Raw genomic sequence first — 12062 nt, 5'->3', positions numbered from 1 at the left:
ACATTTTTTAATATTTCTATTGTTGAGTCTAATTTCCGATGTGTGTGTTGAGGCGTTGATGAAATAAAATAAAGCTGGATTTTTTTTTCCTTTTTTGACCTGCAGGACTCATCAGCTGTTGTTGTTGTGTTTTTGTGCGTGTTGGGCCTTTAATGAAGCGTGTCAGAGGATAATCTGCAGATCAGCCTCCGTCTCTGCGTCTGACCCAGTTTGATGATCTGAGCTCAGAGTGAAACTGACTCCAGATCAGATCAGCCTGAGAACATCTGCCAACATCCAGACCACTCTGAACCGGATTACACTGATCCAGATGTGAGCCGAGGATCAGAGACTGATCCAGACTGACCCACAACCAAACCCCCCCCCGCTTGTGTCCCATTGTTCAGTTTTCATGTACTGCACAATTAATTTTTAATTAATAGAAAAATATACTGTATATGCAAACATCTGTATACAAATACATATTCAATAAATAAAAACATAAATATAAAAGTGGATGTCTGGTACTTTCACACATCCTAACATCATTTATATTATCAGTATTTTATGATCAAACAACAACTTTTAATCTTTAGGTACTTTTACTTTTTAAAAAAAGATTATTTAGACTTTTCTACTACTGTATACTTCTACTTAACCTTACTTAACCATAACTAAAATATCATGATTAACTGAACATATTACTTTGATTACTATTAAAGAATGATTATTTTTCGTTTTTCTTGTTGTTTTTCTTGTTTGTTTTTTGCCCTCATAGTTCACTGACACAGTTTCATGTGACCATGGTGTATTTCTTAAACTTTCCAGCATTATATAAAAATGAAAAGCTCCATCTTAAACAAACTTCAGGTAAATTGAAGCACATTGTGCTGATAATAGGCCAACCTCTCCTGACTGCAGGACTCTGACTTCAGCTTCTGTCAAACTTCCGTGCTGTTAATCATTTTACTCAGGAATTAAAAACTTTTGAGTCGGCCTACTTCTCCTATAGCTGCCGACAGCCTGCCGACATTCACAGTTAGAGAAAGGCTGAAAATAAGCTCATGTGCTTGTGGCCCCGGGCCCAAAAAACATTACATCTGCCCCTGGTAATAATAATGAGAGCTCAGCGCGAGCGGCCGGATGAGACACGGAGCATGGCGTCCTGGTGTTTCCAAATAATTCATCCAAAGTCTGATTACACCTGAAACTAACACAAAGTCGTCTGTAAAAGTCTAAAGAAGTCACTTTCCACCTCTGCAGATGTGTCTGTTTCAGCGCTGTGGCTGTCAAACACTCAGCTGTTCTACAGTCAAAGTCCTTCACTGCATTTGGTTCTCTGCGGTGCTATTATTATTATCACTGGCTTTTTATTTAAAAATTTGTTTATGATGTCATTTCTGTTTTGTCTTCCAGAAAATATTTTTTTCTGTGAGACAGTTTTTTATTGCATAATTATTACTTTTTTTTGTCCAAAATAAGAAGTTCTTGAATTATTTTTGGGGTGTTTTCCAACTTGAGTTAAGCGTAAGACTCCCCTCCTCTCTCTGAGGGTCGTCTCTGTCTGTAGGGGGCGCTCCGGGGCTGCCGAGGAGCCGCTGAGCCAGCAGGGAGTCCGCAGGAGGAGGAGGATGGGGAGGAGGAGTAACCGGACACCGACCCACAGAGCGGCTCCTGGCCGGTCAGAGCACAGCGGAGCCCTGCAGCAGCAGCACGGAACAGCGGGGCGACCACCAGACTCACACCGAGGACCAGCTGCTGAGCGCGGCGGAGCTCAGGCGGAGGCTCCGGTCGTCCCCTGCGGCACTCTAACGGTTTTTAACCCGCTTTTCTCCTCTTCTCCCGCCGGTCCGCTGCTCTTTGTGGGGGAATAACGGAGTTACGTTACCGTCAAAGTGGGAGAAGTACCGACATCAATCCGCCGCCGGCAGCATGAAGAAGAACAACTCCGGGAAACGGGTGAGTGTCAACGGAACCGACACCGGCGGCCCGTGACGGTCCGTTTTTACCCCGTTAAAACCGGAGCTCGAGGAACAAAAGCCTTAAGGATTAGTTTTAAGCCTTTATTTTGAAGGTAAAACCCCCCCAAAACTGCCGTTAGCTGCATAAGAATTCTTTTCCGGTTTTCAGAATAAGAGCGCTATTGAGGTTTACACGTTTTAAAATGAAAAAAATGTAAAAACTTAAAAATCCAAACAGATAAAAACAATTTTTGACACTTAAATAATCCTGAGAGTTAAAGAGGAAATAATCACCGGTGCGACATGAATCTGCTGAACAGCTCCGGTTTCTGCCGTTAACGACAGAGGAGTTAAACTCACCGGACAGGCCGTTTAACGGACTTACATAACACACACACACACACACACACACACACACGCAGATCTATAAATGTGAGTGATTACAGGAACTTTATGGTCATTTGAGCTGCTTTTGTTGTTGGTAGTTAAAGTGATGTGATGCACTTATTAAATATGATTTACAGTAAACCTGACAGTTCATATACTGACTTGTAGTCACAGTTTTTATCTTTTAAATGTGGTTTAAACAAAATAAAATGAGACGAGAAGTGAAAGTAAATGTTACAGCGGCGGACAAACACACTAAGAAGTCAAAAATAAGTTGAAAATAACATTGAATAATCTAATCTAATGACATGACAACACCAAGGGCTTAAATAAAAATCAAAATATAATGTAATATACTAGTGACTATATATGAATTTTTGTAATATGCTGCAGTATTGTTACTTCATCCACATGTTTAACTTTTCTAGTGTTGTGAAGTTTCTCACAATAAAACATAAAGCAAGAAATTATGATAAAGAATAATAACAAATAATCATTTACATTAAATACTCTGTTATAACTTAAATAATTAACACATTAACAAGATGAATACGACTTAAATACTGTAGCTGATTAAACAGTCTCCTAGTTTAGAGCCAACTACCACTACTACTTATAGCCACTGCTACAACTACAACTACTACTACTACTACTACTACTACTACCTGTGCTACTAATGCGATTACCACTTGGAAAGGCACATTTATTTATATCGCACATTTTGGCAACAAGGCAATTCAAACTGATTGACATTAAGAATCTAAAGCATCGTGCATAATAAACACATTATAAAATAACATTTAAATACATTTTAAAACACCAGAAGGAGCTAGACATATGATAATTCTTTTTAGAAAAATATACACGAATTCCTGATTTTAAACTGGTTTATAAATAAAAGTCAGACTCATTTTTAAACATTCAGAGTCCCAGAAGTCAAAAACACCGTGACCAGTAAACAAAGAGATCAGCGCGCCACTGCTACTAATAATAAATAGAAAAATATTCTTATTAATATTAATAATCCAGTAGAATTGTTTAAGTGTGCGTTTTAATGTACATATACATTTTAAGTGCAGAGTCGTTTATCAACTGTTATACTGTATTTTATGTGCAGAGTCATTTAGTTTCATATCAGAATTATTATTATGTTCTATTAATTGTATAGTAATTATTAAGTTAAGTTCTGGCTATAATCTTAAATATTTGAAAGTTGTTTTACGTTCTGTTCTGGTATGATTTTGAGTATTAAGAATTTTAATGTTAAGATGAATAAAATACAGAAAAACGTTCATAAAATGTTGATTAATATCAGAAAATATCTGATCAAATATCAATAAGTTCAGAAACTCACCTCACTGTACACTCAGGAAGTACGGCTGCGTGGTATTTGTAGTTTTTCAGGGTATAAAAGTTCCTTCAGTTGGTTGGAGACGCCGCGGCTGCAGAATGTGACCGAATCTGAATCACAAAAGAAGAGAGTGAATGAGAAGCTGCGGCCTTTTCTTCTTCACGTCGTCTCAAAACAACAGCAGAGCTTTTCTCCTCAGCGACAGAAAACAGCTTTACAGCAGAAATCACAGCAGGAGTCTGTTTAACCCGAGCAGAACGTCAACAGAACGTCAACAGAACGCAGACAGAGCGTCCACGGAGCGCAGACGGAGCGCAGACAGAGCGCAGACGGAGCGCAGACAGAGCGCAGACAGAGCGCAGACAGAGCGCAGACAGAGCGTCACTGTCGCACTGAAAGAAACCTACAAAGAAAATGTTCTTCTTTCTTCACATTAAAAGAAAAAACAACTTAATTTCTTCAACAGCCATAATATATAAAAAATCTATAAAAGATGATCAGATGTTATTGTTCTCCTTCACTGATTCAGGTTTTTGGTCAAAAAACAGCTGATAAATACAGTGAAAAACTTTTAACTTACATTATATAAGTTACAGCAGATTTTCTCAGTGGCTGCAAATATGCAGAAAAAATAAATGCAATTGTGCACTAAATATTAAAATTTAAGTCAAACATTTTGGACGATTTAGGTAATTTATTAGTATTTAATGTATTTACTTTTAACCCTCGTGTTGTCCTTGGGGTCAATCTGACCCCAAATCAAATCTTTTGCCATTAAAATGTGTTTTTTATAAACAAGGTCTATTTGCCCTAAATTCCAAAACGAGGGGAAAGATGTGTGGTAATGTGTTGACTGAAGAAAGACTAAAGGTGTAACACAGACTTCAATTTATACAACCTGCTTTAAATAACAGTCAAAACAGGGCGGGGTCACAATGACCCCAGAGGACAAAAGGTGTGTGGCGATCAGGAGGGGTGAATGTGTTGGAGGACTTGATCTCAGTGTTTTTATTTTGGGATTTTATATTTATTTTATTTTATTAATTTTATTCTCACTTTGATTTTTATTCATTTTTACTGGTAAATGAGTCTTAGCAGTTTTATTTATATAGATTTATTTGATAAATTATAATTGTTACATTTATATTAATTAATAGATTTTTTTTAGTAGTATATGGACCTCAGCATTTTTACATATTTGGATTTATTTTATGTTATTAATTACATTTATATTTATAAATTAATTTTTTTAGTAGCAAATCACTCTCAGTATTGTAATTTTTTATCTTTATTTTAACCAATTTTATCGGTATACGTGTATTTATTAATTGATCGTTTTAGCAAATGAAAATTGTGTCTTTATTCATTTATTTATTTTTATTTTACCATTTTTATTGTTACATTTATTTTTATGTATTATTTTTTATTACTAGATAGTTTATAACCTGATGAACTATATTTGTTCATTCTTCAGTTGAGCAACAACATGCACGTTAAACCTTCCTGTTTTCGCCTCCGTAATAAAGTTCGCCTTTTCCATCAGTACATCTGTCGAAAACTTCAAACTAAAATCTAAATTAGAGACATTTTAAATGTGCTGAAAAAGACTGAAGAGACAGAAGAAGAAGTTTGTCGCAGGAATGACGCTGAGTAAGGAAGTTTATGACAGTTCACCTGCTCTGACGGCGCTCCTCTGACAGCTTCCTGTTTCCTGTTTCTGTTCAGGGTCCGCAGGACTCGGCGCCGCAGCACGTTCAGCCCGATAAGGTCGGCTGGATCCGAAAGTTCTGCGGGAAAGGGATCTTCAGAGAGATCTGGAAGAACCGGTTTGTGGTTCTGAGGGGAGATCAGCTGTTCGTCTGTGAGAAAGAGGTGAGTCACGGCCGATCAAAGACGTCGATTATAGATTCAGTATCAAATCTGATCAGCTGAGACGGATCTCTGACTGCTGTCGCCTCGTTAATTATCGCCGTGGTGACGAGGTGTTGGAGGTGATGCTGTGAGAGAAGGCGTTGTCATGGAGACAGATGGTAGAGTGAGACTTCCTGTGTGCAGGTGTGGTTCCCTTTGTGACGTCATTGCTGCTCTCTGTAACAGATTTAAAGGGACAGTGCAGCTTTTTAATTTACAACTGATGTAACATTAAGACTTTTACAGAACAATACAGAGTTCTACCTGAGAACGACTGAATATGAACTGGTTCCAGTTTCTCCAGAGCGTGTTCACCTTGTTCTACACTGGAGATCACTCTGAGAACCGAAGATACACATCTGTGTGTTAAATAATGAATCAGTCAGAAATGAGAATAACTGCCAGTTCTCTTATAATTTCAGAAGTACATCAGACTACTTGTGAGTACCCTCCAAAGAATTTGTCTTGTTCCTCAGTTATCTGTTGTTGTTTTGGTTCTGACTGGAAACAGAAAGTTTTCCCCTCCACTTTCTACAGCGTCGTTCTGCAGGAGTCCAGTTTCAGGCTGCAGAGACACAGAGAGCTCAGGTTTCACTGCAGCGACACACAGGGCAGAACGTCCTTACAGAACCTTTATCTGCTACAGAGCGTCCTCACACAGCCTTTGTCTGCAGCAGAACGTCCTTACAGAACCTTTATCTGCTGCAGAATGTCCTTACAGAACCGTTATCTGCTGCAGAATGTCCTTACAGAACCGTTATCTGCTGCAACCGAATGTCCTTACAGAACTGTTATCTGCAGCAGAACGTCCTTACAGAACCGTTATCTGCTGCAGAATGTCCTTACAGAACCGTTATCTGCTGCAGAATGTCCTTACAGAACCGTTATCTGCTGCAGAATGTCCTTACAGAACCGTTATCTGCAGCAGAACGTCCTTACAGAACCGTTATCTGCTGCAGAATGTCCTTACAGAACCTTTATCTGCTACAAAATGTTCTTTTTATATCTTAATGTGTGCTGCAGAATATCTTCAGAGATCCTTTATCTACTATACAACATCATAATAGAACCGTTATCTGCTGCAGAACGTTTTCAAAGAACTATTACCTGCTGCAGAAAGTCCTCATAGATCCTTAATCAAGTACAGAACACTCTCATAAAACCTTTATCTGCTGAAGAACGCCCTGACAGATCATTTATCTGCTACAGAGTGTCAACATAGAACCTTTATCTGTTACAGAACATCCCCATAGAACCTGTCCTGGATAGATCCTTATCTACTACAGAACACCCTCATGGATGTTTTACCTACAACAGAATGTTCTGCTTAAACAGCTTGTGAGAACATTTATCTACTACAGAACATCACAGAACCATTTTCTGCTGCAGAACGTCCTCATCTACAACAGAGCGTTCTCATTAAATGCTTAAACAACTTGTGAGAACCTTAATTTGCTACAGAACAACCTGTTAGAGCTGCTGTTATTTATTTGAGCGTTCTTTTAACAGTGGACATCCATCCATAAGTGGCTTGCTTAAACATTTGGTGTTTGGTTTTTAATGAAAAGAACCGAGGTCCCGGACGTTCCCCTGAGGAACCCCACACCCAGCAGAGATCAAGGGGAAACACCAGACTGTGATTAGACACGTGATGAGTGTCTGAGCAGATCTGATCCACAGTGATTGATCATAACGTGATCAGATTCTGTGAGTTTTTATCTCAGAGCTTCACGTCAGCGGCTGAAAACAAAGAGTTTCGACTTTTATGGAAGTTTGTCACTTCCTGTCAGACATCAGCTGTCACACCACCAGCTGTCTCTCGACCATATTAGGACATCTGTCTCTCTGTAGGACATTCAGACTCCGGAGGTTTTGGTTCATGACAAGCTCCCCCTGTCAGCAGCTCCACTTCCTGTTTCACTAGGAATAGAAACCCCCTGTGTGACACCAGAGAAACCACACACACACACACACACACACACACACACACACACACACACACTCTGACCACATCTGCTTTAGATTTAACAGAATTAAACTTCCTCTGAGAGTCTACACTTTTTCCAGTTTCTTCTTCTTTTATGTAAATCAGTTATTTAATTAATTGATGATAATTTAATTTCTTTGTACAACTGGAAAGTTGTTCGGTCTGTCAGTTCTATTTTTGGCTTTGTTGTCTGTCTGTTTCGAGCCTGTTTTTAGTCTATTTTCTGCCCGTTTTCTAGCTGTTTTCTGCCTTTCTGCCCTTTTTAATTTGTTTCCAGCCTGTTTTTGGTCTGTTGTCGGCTGAGTTTCAGCCTGTTTTCTACCTGATTTCAGCCTGTTTTCTTGTCTATTTCAAGCCTGCATTTGGTCTTTTTTTGGCCTGTGTCAGTTCTATTTTCTGCCTGATTTTGGCTTGTTTTCTGTCTGTTTCCAGCCTGTTTTTAGTCTGTTTCTGCCTGTTTTCTGTTTGTTTCGGGGCTGCTTTACCTCTGTTTTGGGCCCGTTTCAGGTCTGTTTCCGGACAGTTTCTGGCGTACCTGCAGGCTTCAGCCTGTTTTCGTACAAAGAATATTTGGTGGACGTGTTTTAGTTTCGATGGTCTGCTCGTCTTTGAGTTTTAGAAAAACTCTGAATAAACAAGAACACAAACAACCAGATCAAACTGTCAGAATCAAACTTTATAAATAGAAGCAGAAGCTGAAGTTTCGTTTCTGTTGTGGTATCGAAACCACCGCTGAATGTGTGTGTGTGTGTCTGAGTGTGTGTGTGTGTCCTCTCTAAATAAGGCCATTGACAGAATGTAGGGGGTGCTGGTTTCCATGGTAACCAAGAGAAAGCCTCCAAAGGCACATGGCCGACCCCCTCCTCTGGTTACCGAGGGCAACCAGCCAGCGTGGGTCTAATGATGCTGACAAGTTTGGGGGTTCACAGAGAGAGATTTTTTGGGCTGAGGCATGATGGGAGATGTAGTTGAGTTAAGTTTCAGTGAAAAAAAGGAAAAACCACCGTTTATTTCATATCACTTTATAACATCATCCAATATCTAAGATTATATAAAGTCTCATATATCAGTTTAATATCTTTATTTTGCTCATCCTGATGTCAACACTCACCATCACACACACACACTCTCCGCCCGTCCGCTGTAACTGAAGGTGCCACACAATGATGTCACTCAGACGTCACATCGAAACTCAGTTTAACTGGTAATCCACTACGTGTGAGAGTGTGTGTGTGTGTGTGTGTGTGTGTGTGTGTGTGTGTACTACGTTAAGCTTCCATAATCCTCCGGCAGCATCGGTGTCACACATGGTGATGACATGTAAACATACACACTCTGTGTGTGTGTGTGAGAGAGATGTGATGTAATCACGTTGTCAGTAAACGGTTCATTGATCAGTGGTTACTTTAGTTTATGACAGTTAGTGAATGTGGATGTATTATTATTTTTATTATTATTATTATTATATACTTTTAGGATCTCAGAGTTGTTTGAATGCTCTCGAAGTTTTAGATCAGAGTTAAGTTGTAGGATGAAATTTATATTTTGTAAAGTGTACCTCTTTTAAGGTCTGGGCTCATATTTACGAGCTTTGGATAATTTATCAGTGTCCCGTTTCACACGTCTATTTTTACCTAAAATCATGTTTGTATTTACATTTGTTATCGACTCGGTGAATAAACAATAAAACAAACAAAACAAATATGTGACATCATTACGTTACTGCGTTGCCCTCCACGTGTCGGAGTTAAGTCTGTTCCTCGGGCGTCTGAGATGTTTAACCCCGTGCTGACCTGGCTGAGCCGCTGGCTTCGGTTTGACGCTGTCTTTTGTTGTTGTGGATGTTTTGCTCAGTAAAGGATCTACAGACTTTAGTTGCAGCATAATAATCCTCTTAATTCTTTACATTGTGCATAAAGGTGATTAAAGTCACACAATCTGCAGCGTGACAAACAAACCGCAGTCAGAAACCATCTTCCCCTCAAACAGCTGACCACAGCGACCTTCACACCTGCTGCGTGTTTCTGAGCAAACTTCGCCTCAGCTGCTTAGTTTTTAGCCAGCTAATTTTTTTTATTTAAATCAATATCATTGTAATTATGTGCTATATTTTGAATATTTTCACCACTTAATCTCACAGACTTTTCTGACAGGTGATTGAAACCACAGTTTAACCCTTTAAACCCAGAGCAAATTGGCTTGATTTCTACTAAAAATATGGGAAAAAGGGCAATGAGAAACTTCGGAATAAATGACACAAAAAATCTGCAACAAAAAAAACAACTTTGAAAAAAGTACAAGAAAATTATCTGAAAATTAAAAGTAACAAACAAGGAAATGCTTAAAATAATAATAACAATAATAATAATAATAATAATGATTCTGCAAAAAAAATTATCTATATATTATTTATAATAATAGAAATATGCTAATTATAAATTATAACTATATATATATATATATATATATATATAATGAATAGACATTTTCCCCGGAGTTTCTAACGTGACTTGGTTAATTGTTTCGACTATGAGGTCATCGAAATCTGGAAATTAGACGAAAAGTTGTCCTGAAAAAGGCTGGATGAGGATTACTGGCTGATGCAGTAATGATGGATTTGGGAATAAATGCCCTCATGATTTCAAAAGAAAGTAAAGCATTTGGCTCAGAGTTCAAAGGGTTAAATACTCGTGAAGGCGTCTTAGCGCGGCACCAGAAGAGTGATGCTGATCCAGGATTGAAAGGGTTAATCTGTCGTTATGTCTGTGACCTTTTTAAATCCTCTGGTGAGGACGTACATGATGAAGGACAACACGCTCCTCCCACACTGCGTGAAGAGGTCAGAGGTCAGACTGTTATGTCATCAGCTCCACTCAGAACACTGAGTATTGATTATTGATTATCTGCTGATGAGGACGGACGTCTCAGCTGAGCTCATCCACGTCTGTCTGCTGTCGCCACAGCTGATCTGATGGAGGCAGGTAGCTCTGTGTGTGTGTGTGTGTGTGTGTGTGTGTGTGTGGGTGGGCGTGGCCTATCTCCCAGGAAGTCTCAGTTTAAAACTGCTTAATAATGGATGCTGTTTCCATGGAGATTAATGAGCTGAGGTTAACCTGCAGAAACCACCGCTGTGTGTGTGTGTGTGTGTGTGTGTGTGTGTTACAGAGCTATCTGGTTCTGCAGGTTTACCTGCAGACTGTCAGTCAATAAACACAAACCTTTATTTATTTAACCCTTTAGGACCTGCTGTAATATTACACACAGTCGTATCGATGTGCGCACAAAATGTGCTTTTCAAAATTGAAAGAAAATGTGTGTGTTTATATATATATATATATATATATATATATATATATATATATATATATATATATATATATAATGTAAAAATGACAAATTCAGAGTCAAAAGCCCAGAATGACACCCAGAAATAATACAAGTCCTGTTTTTCTGCTCTGATGGCTGTGGGATCAAAAATGTCAGTTTGAATGGGTTTCAATGGAGCATTTTTTGATTGATTTTTTGGTTTACGTTGTTTTTCATCACTTTTTTCAGTCTGCTTTTTTTCTCATTTCTTCCTTTTCTTTTTTAAATATTCGAAATAAATCAAATCAAATATCTATCAGTGATCGGCCCTCAGACCTCAACACACAGTGTGATGAACCCGACTGTCTTTAAGAAAATAAAGTTTGTTTTTCTATTTAAATCTATTTCAGACAGTTTCCATGTCTGTAAACAACTCTTCTTCTTCTTCTTCTTCTGTCTGTATCAGCGTCGTCTTCTTCTGCTGTATTTGACTGCGTTTGCATTTTATTTTGACTCTTTTGAAGAAATCCTGCAGCAGTTCGACGCTCGTCTTTTCTCTGTTCAGAGCAGAAGTTCAGCCTGATGTTTTATGATGAGCGGGAGCTGTTAGCTTAGCATAAAGACTGGAAACAGAGGGGAACAGCTAGCCTGTCCAAACTTCAAAAACACTCCTGTCCAGCTGAGCGAGCATTCGATGTAATAAAACAGCTAGAAATGGTCAGGTGACCTTTGACCTGTGTTAACTGTGTTACCTGTGTTAACTGTGTTACCTGTGTTAACTGTGTTACCTGTGTTACCTGTGTTAACTGTGTTACCTGTGTTACCTGTGTGTACCTGTGTGCAGGTGAAGAAGGAGCTCGGCCGTGCAGATGAGGTGTTGGGACCTGTCGGACTATGAGCGCTGTGAGGAGATCCGCAAGAACAAGAGTCGCAGCAAAAAGAACCACAGCAAGTTCAGACTGCAGCGCTGCAGCTCGCCGGGGAACACGGTACACCTGTCTGTCTGTCTGTGCACCTGTCTGTCTGTCTGTCTGTGCACCTGTCTGTCTGTCTGTCTGTGCACCTGTCTGTCCCTCCAGCTGCACAGACAGACAGACAGGTGCCTGTCTTCTGTAACTGCAGTCAGCACAGTTAAACGTCTAACGTCAGTTAACCAGAAACGTGATGAAAGCAGCTGCTT

The 12062-nt window shown here is 39.2% G+C and overlaps 1 protein-coding gene across 1 annotated transcript in view; it reads left to right on the top strand.

Annotated features, from left to right (window-relative positions):
• The first annotated feature begins 1678 nt into the window (after positions 1–1678).
• Positions 1679–12062, top strand: part of LOC121945577 (pleckstrin homology domain-containing family O member 1-like) — a 19561-nt gene continuing 9177 nt past the window's right edge. Inside the window, 4 exon segments of the mRNA XM_042489824.1 lie at positions 1679–1938; positions 5404–5550; positions 11727–11762; positions 11764–11871. Coding sequence (XP_042345758.1) covers positions 1912–1938; positions 5404–5550; positions 11727–11762; positions 11764–11871 — 318 coding nt within the window. The 5' untranslated portion in view covers positions 1679–1911.

The sequence above is a fragment of the Plectropomus leopardus genome, chromosome 7, assembly GCF_008729295.1.
Source record: "Plectropomus leopardus isolate mb chromosome 7, YSFRI_Pleo_2.0, whole genome shotgun sequence".
Classification (NCBI taxonomy): domain Eukaryota; kingdom Metazoa; phylum Chordata; class Actinopteri; order Perciformes; family Serranidae; genus Plectropomus; species Plectropomus leopardus.
Note: the sequence above shows the minus strand (reverse complement) of the source record. Positions and strands in the feature narration are given on the sequence as shown.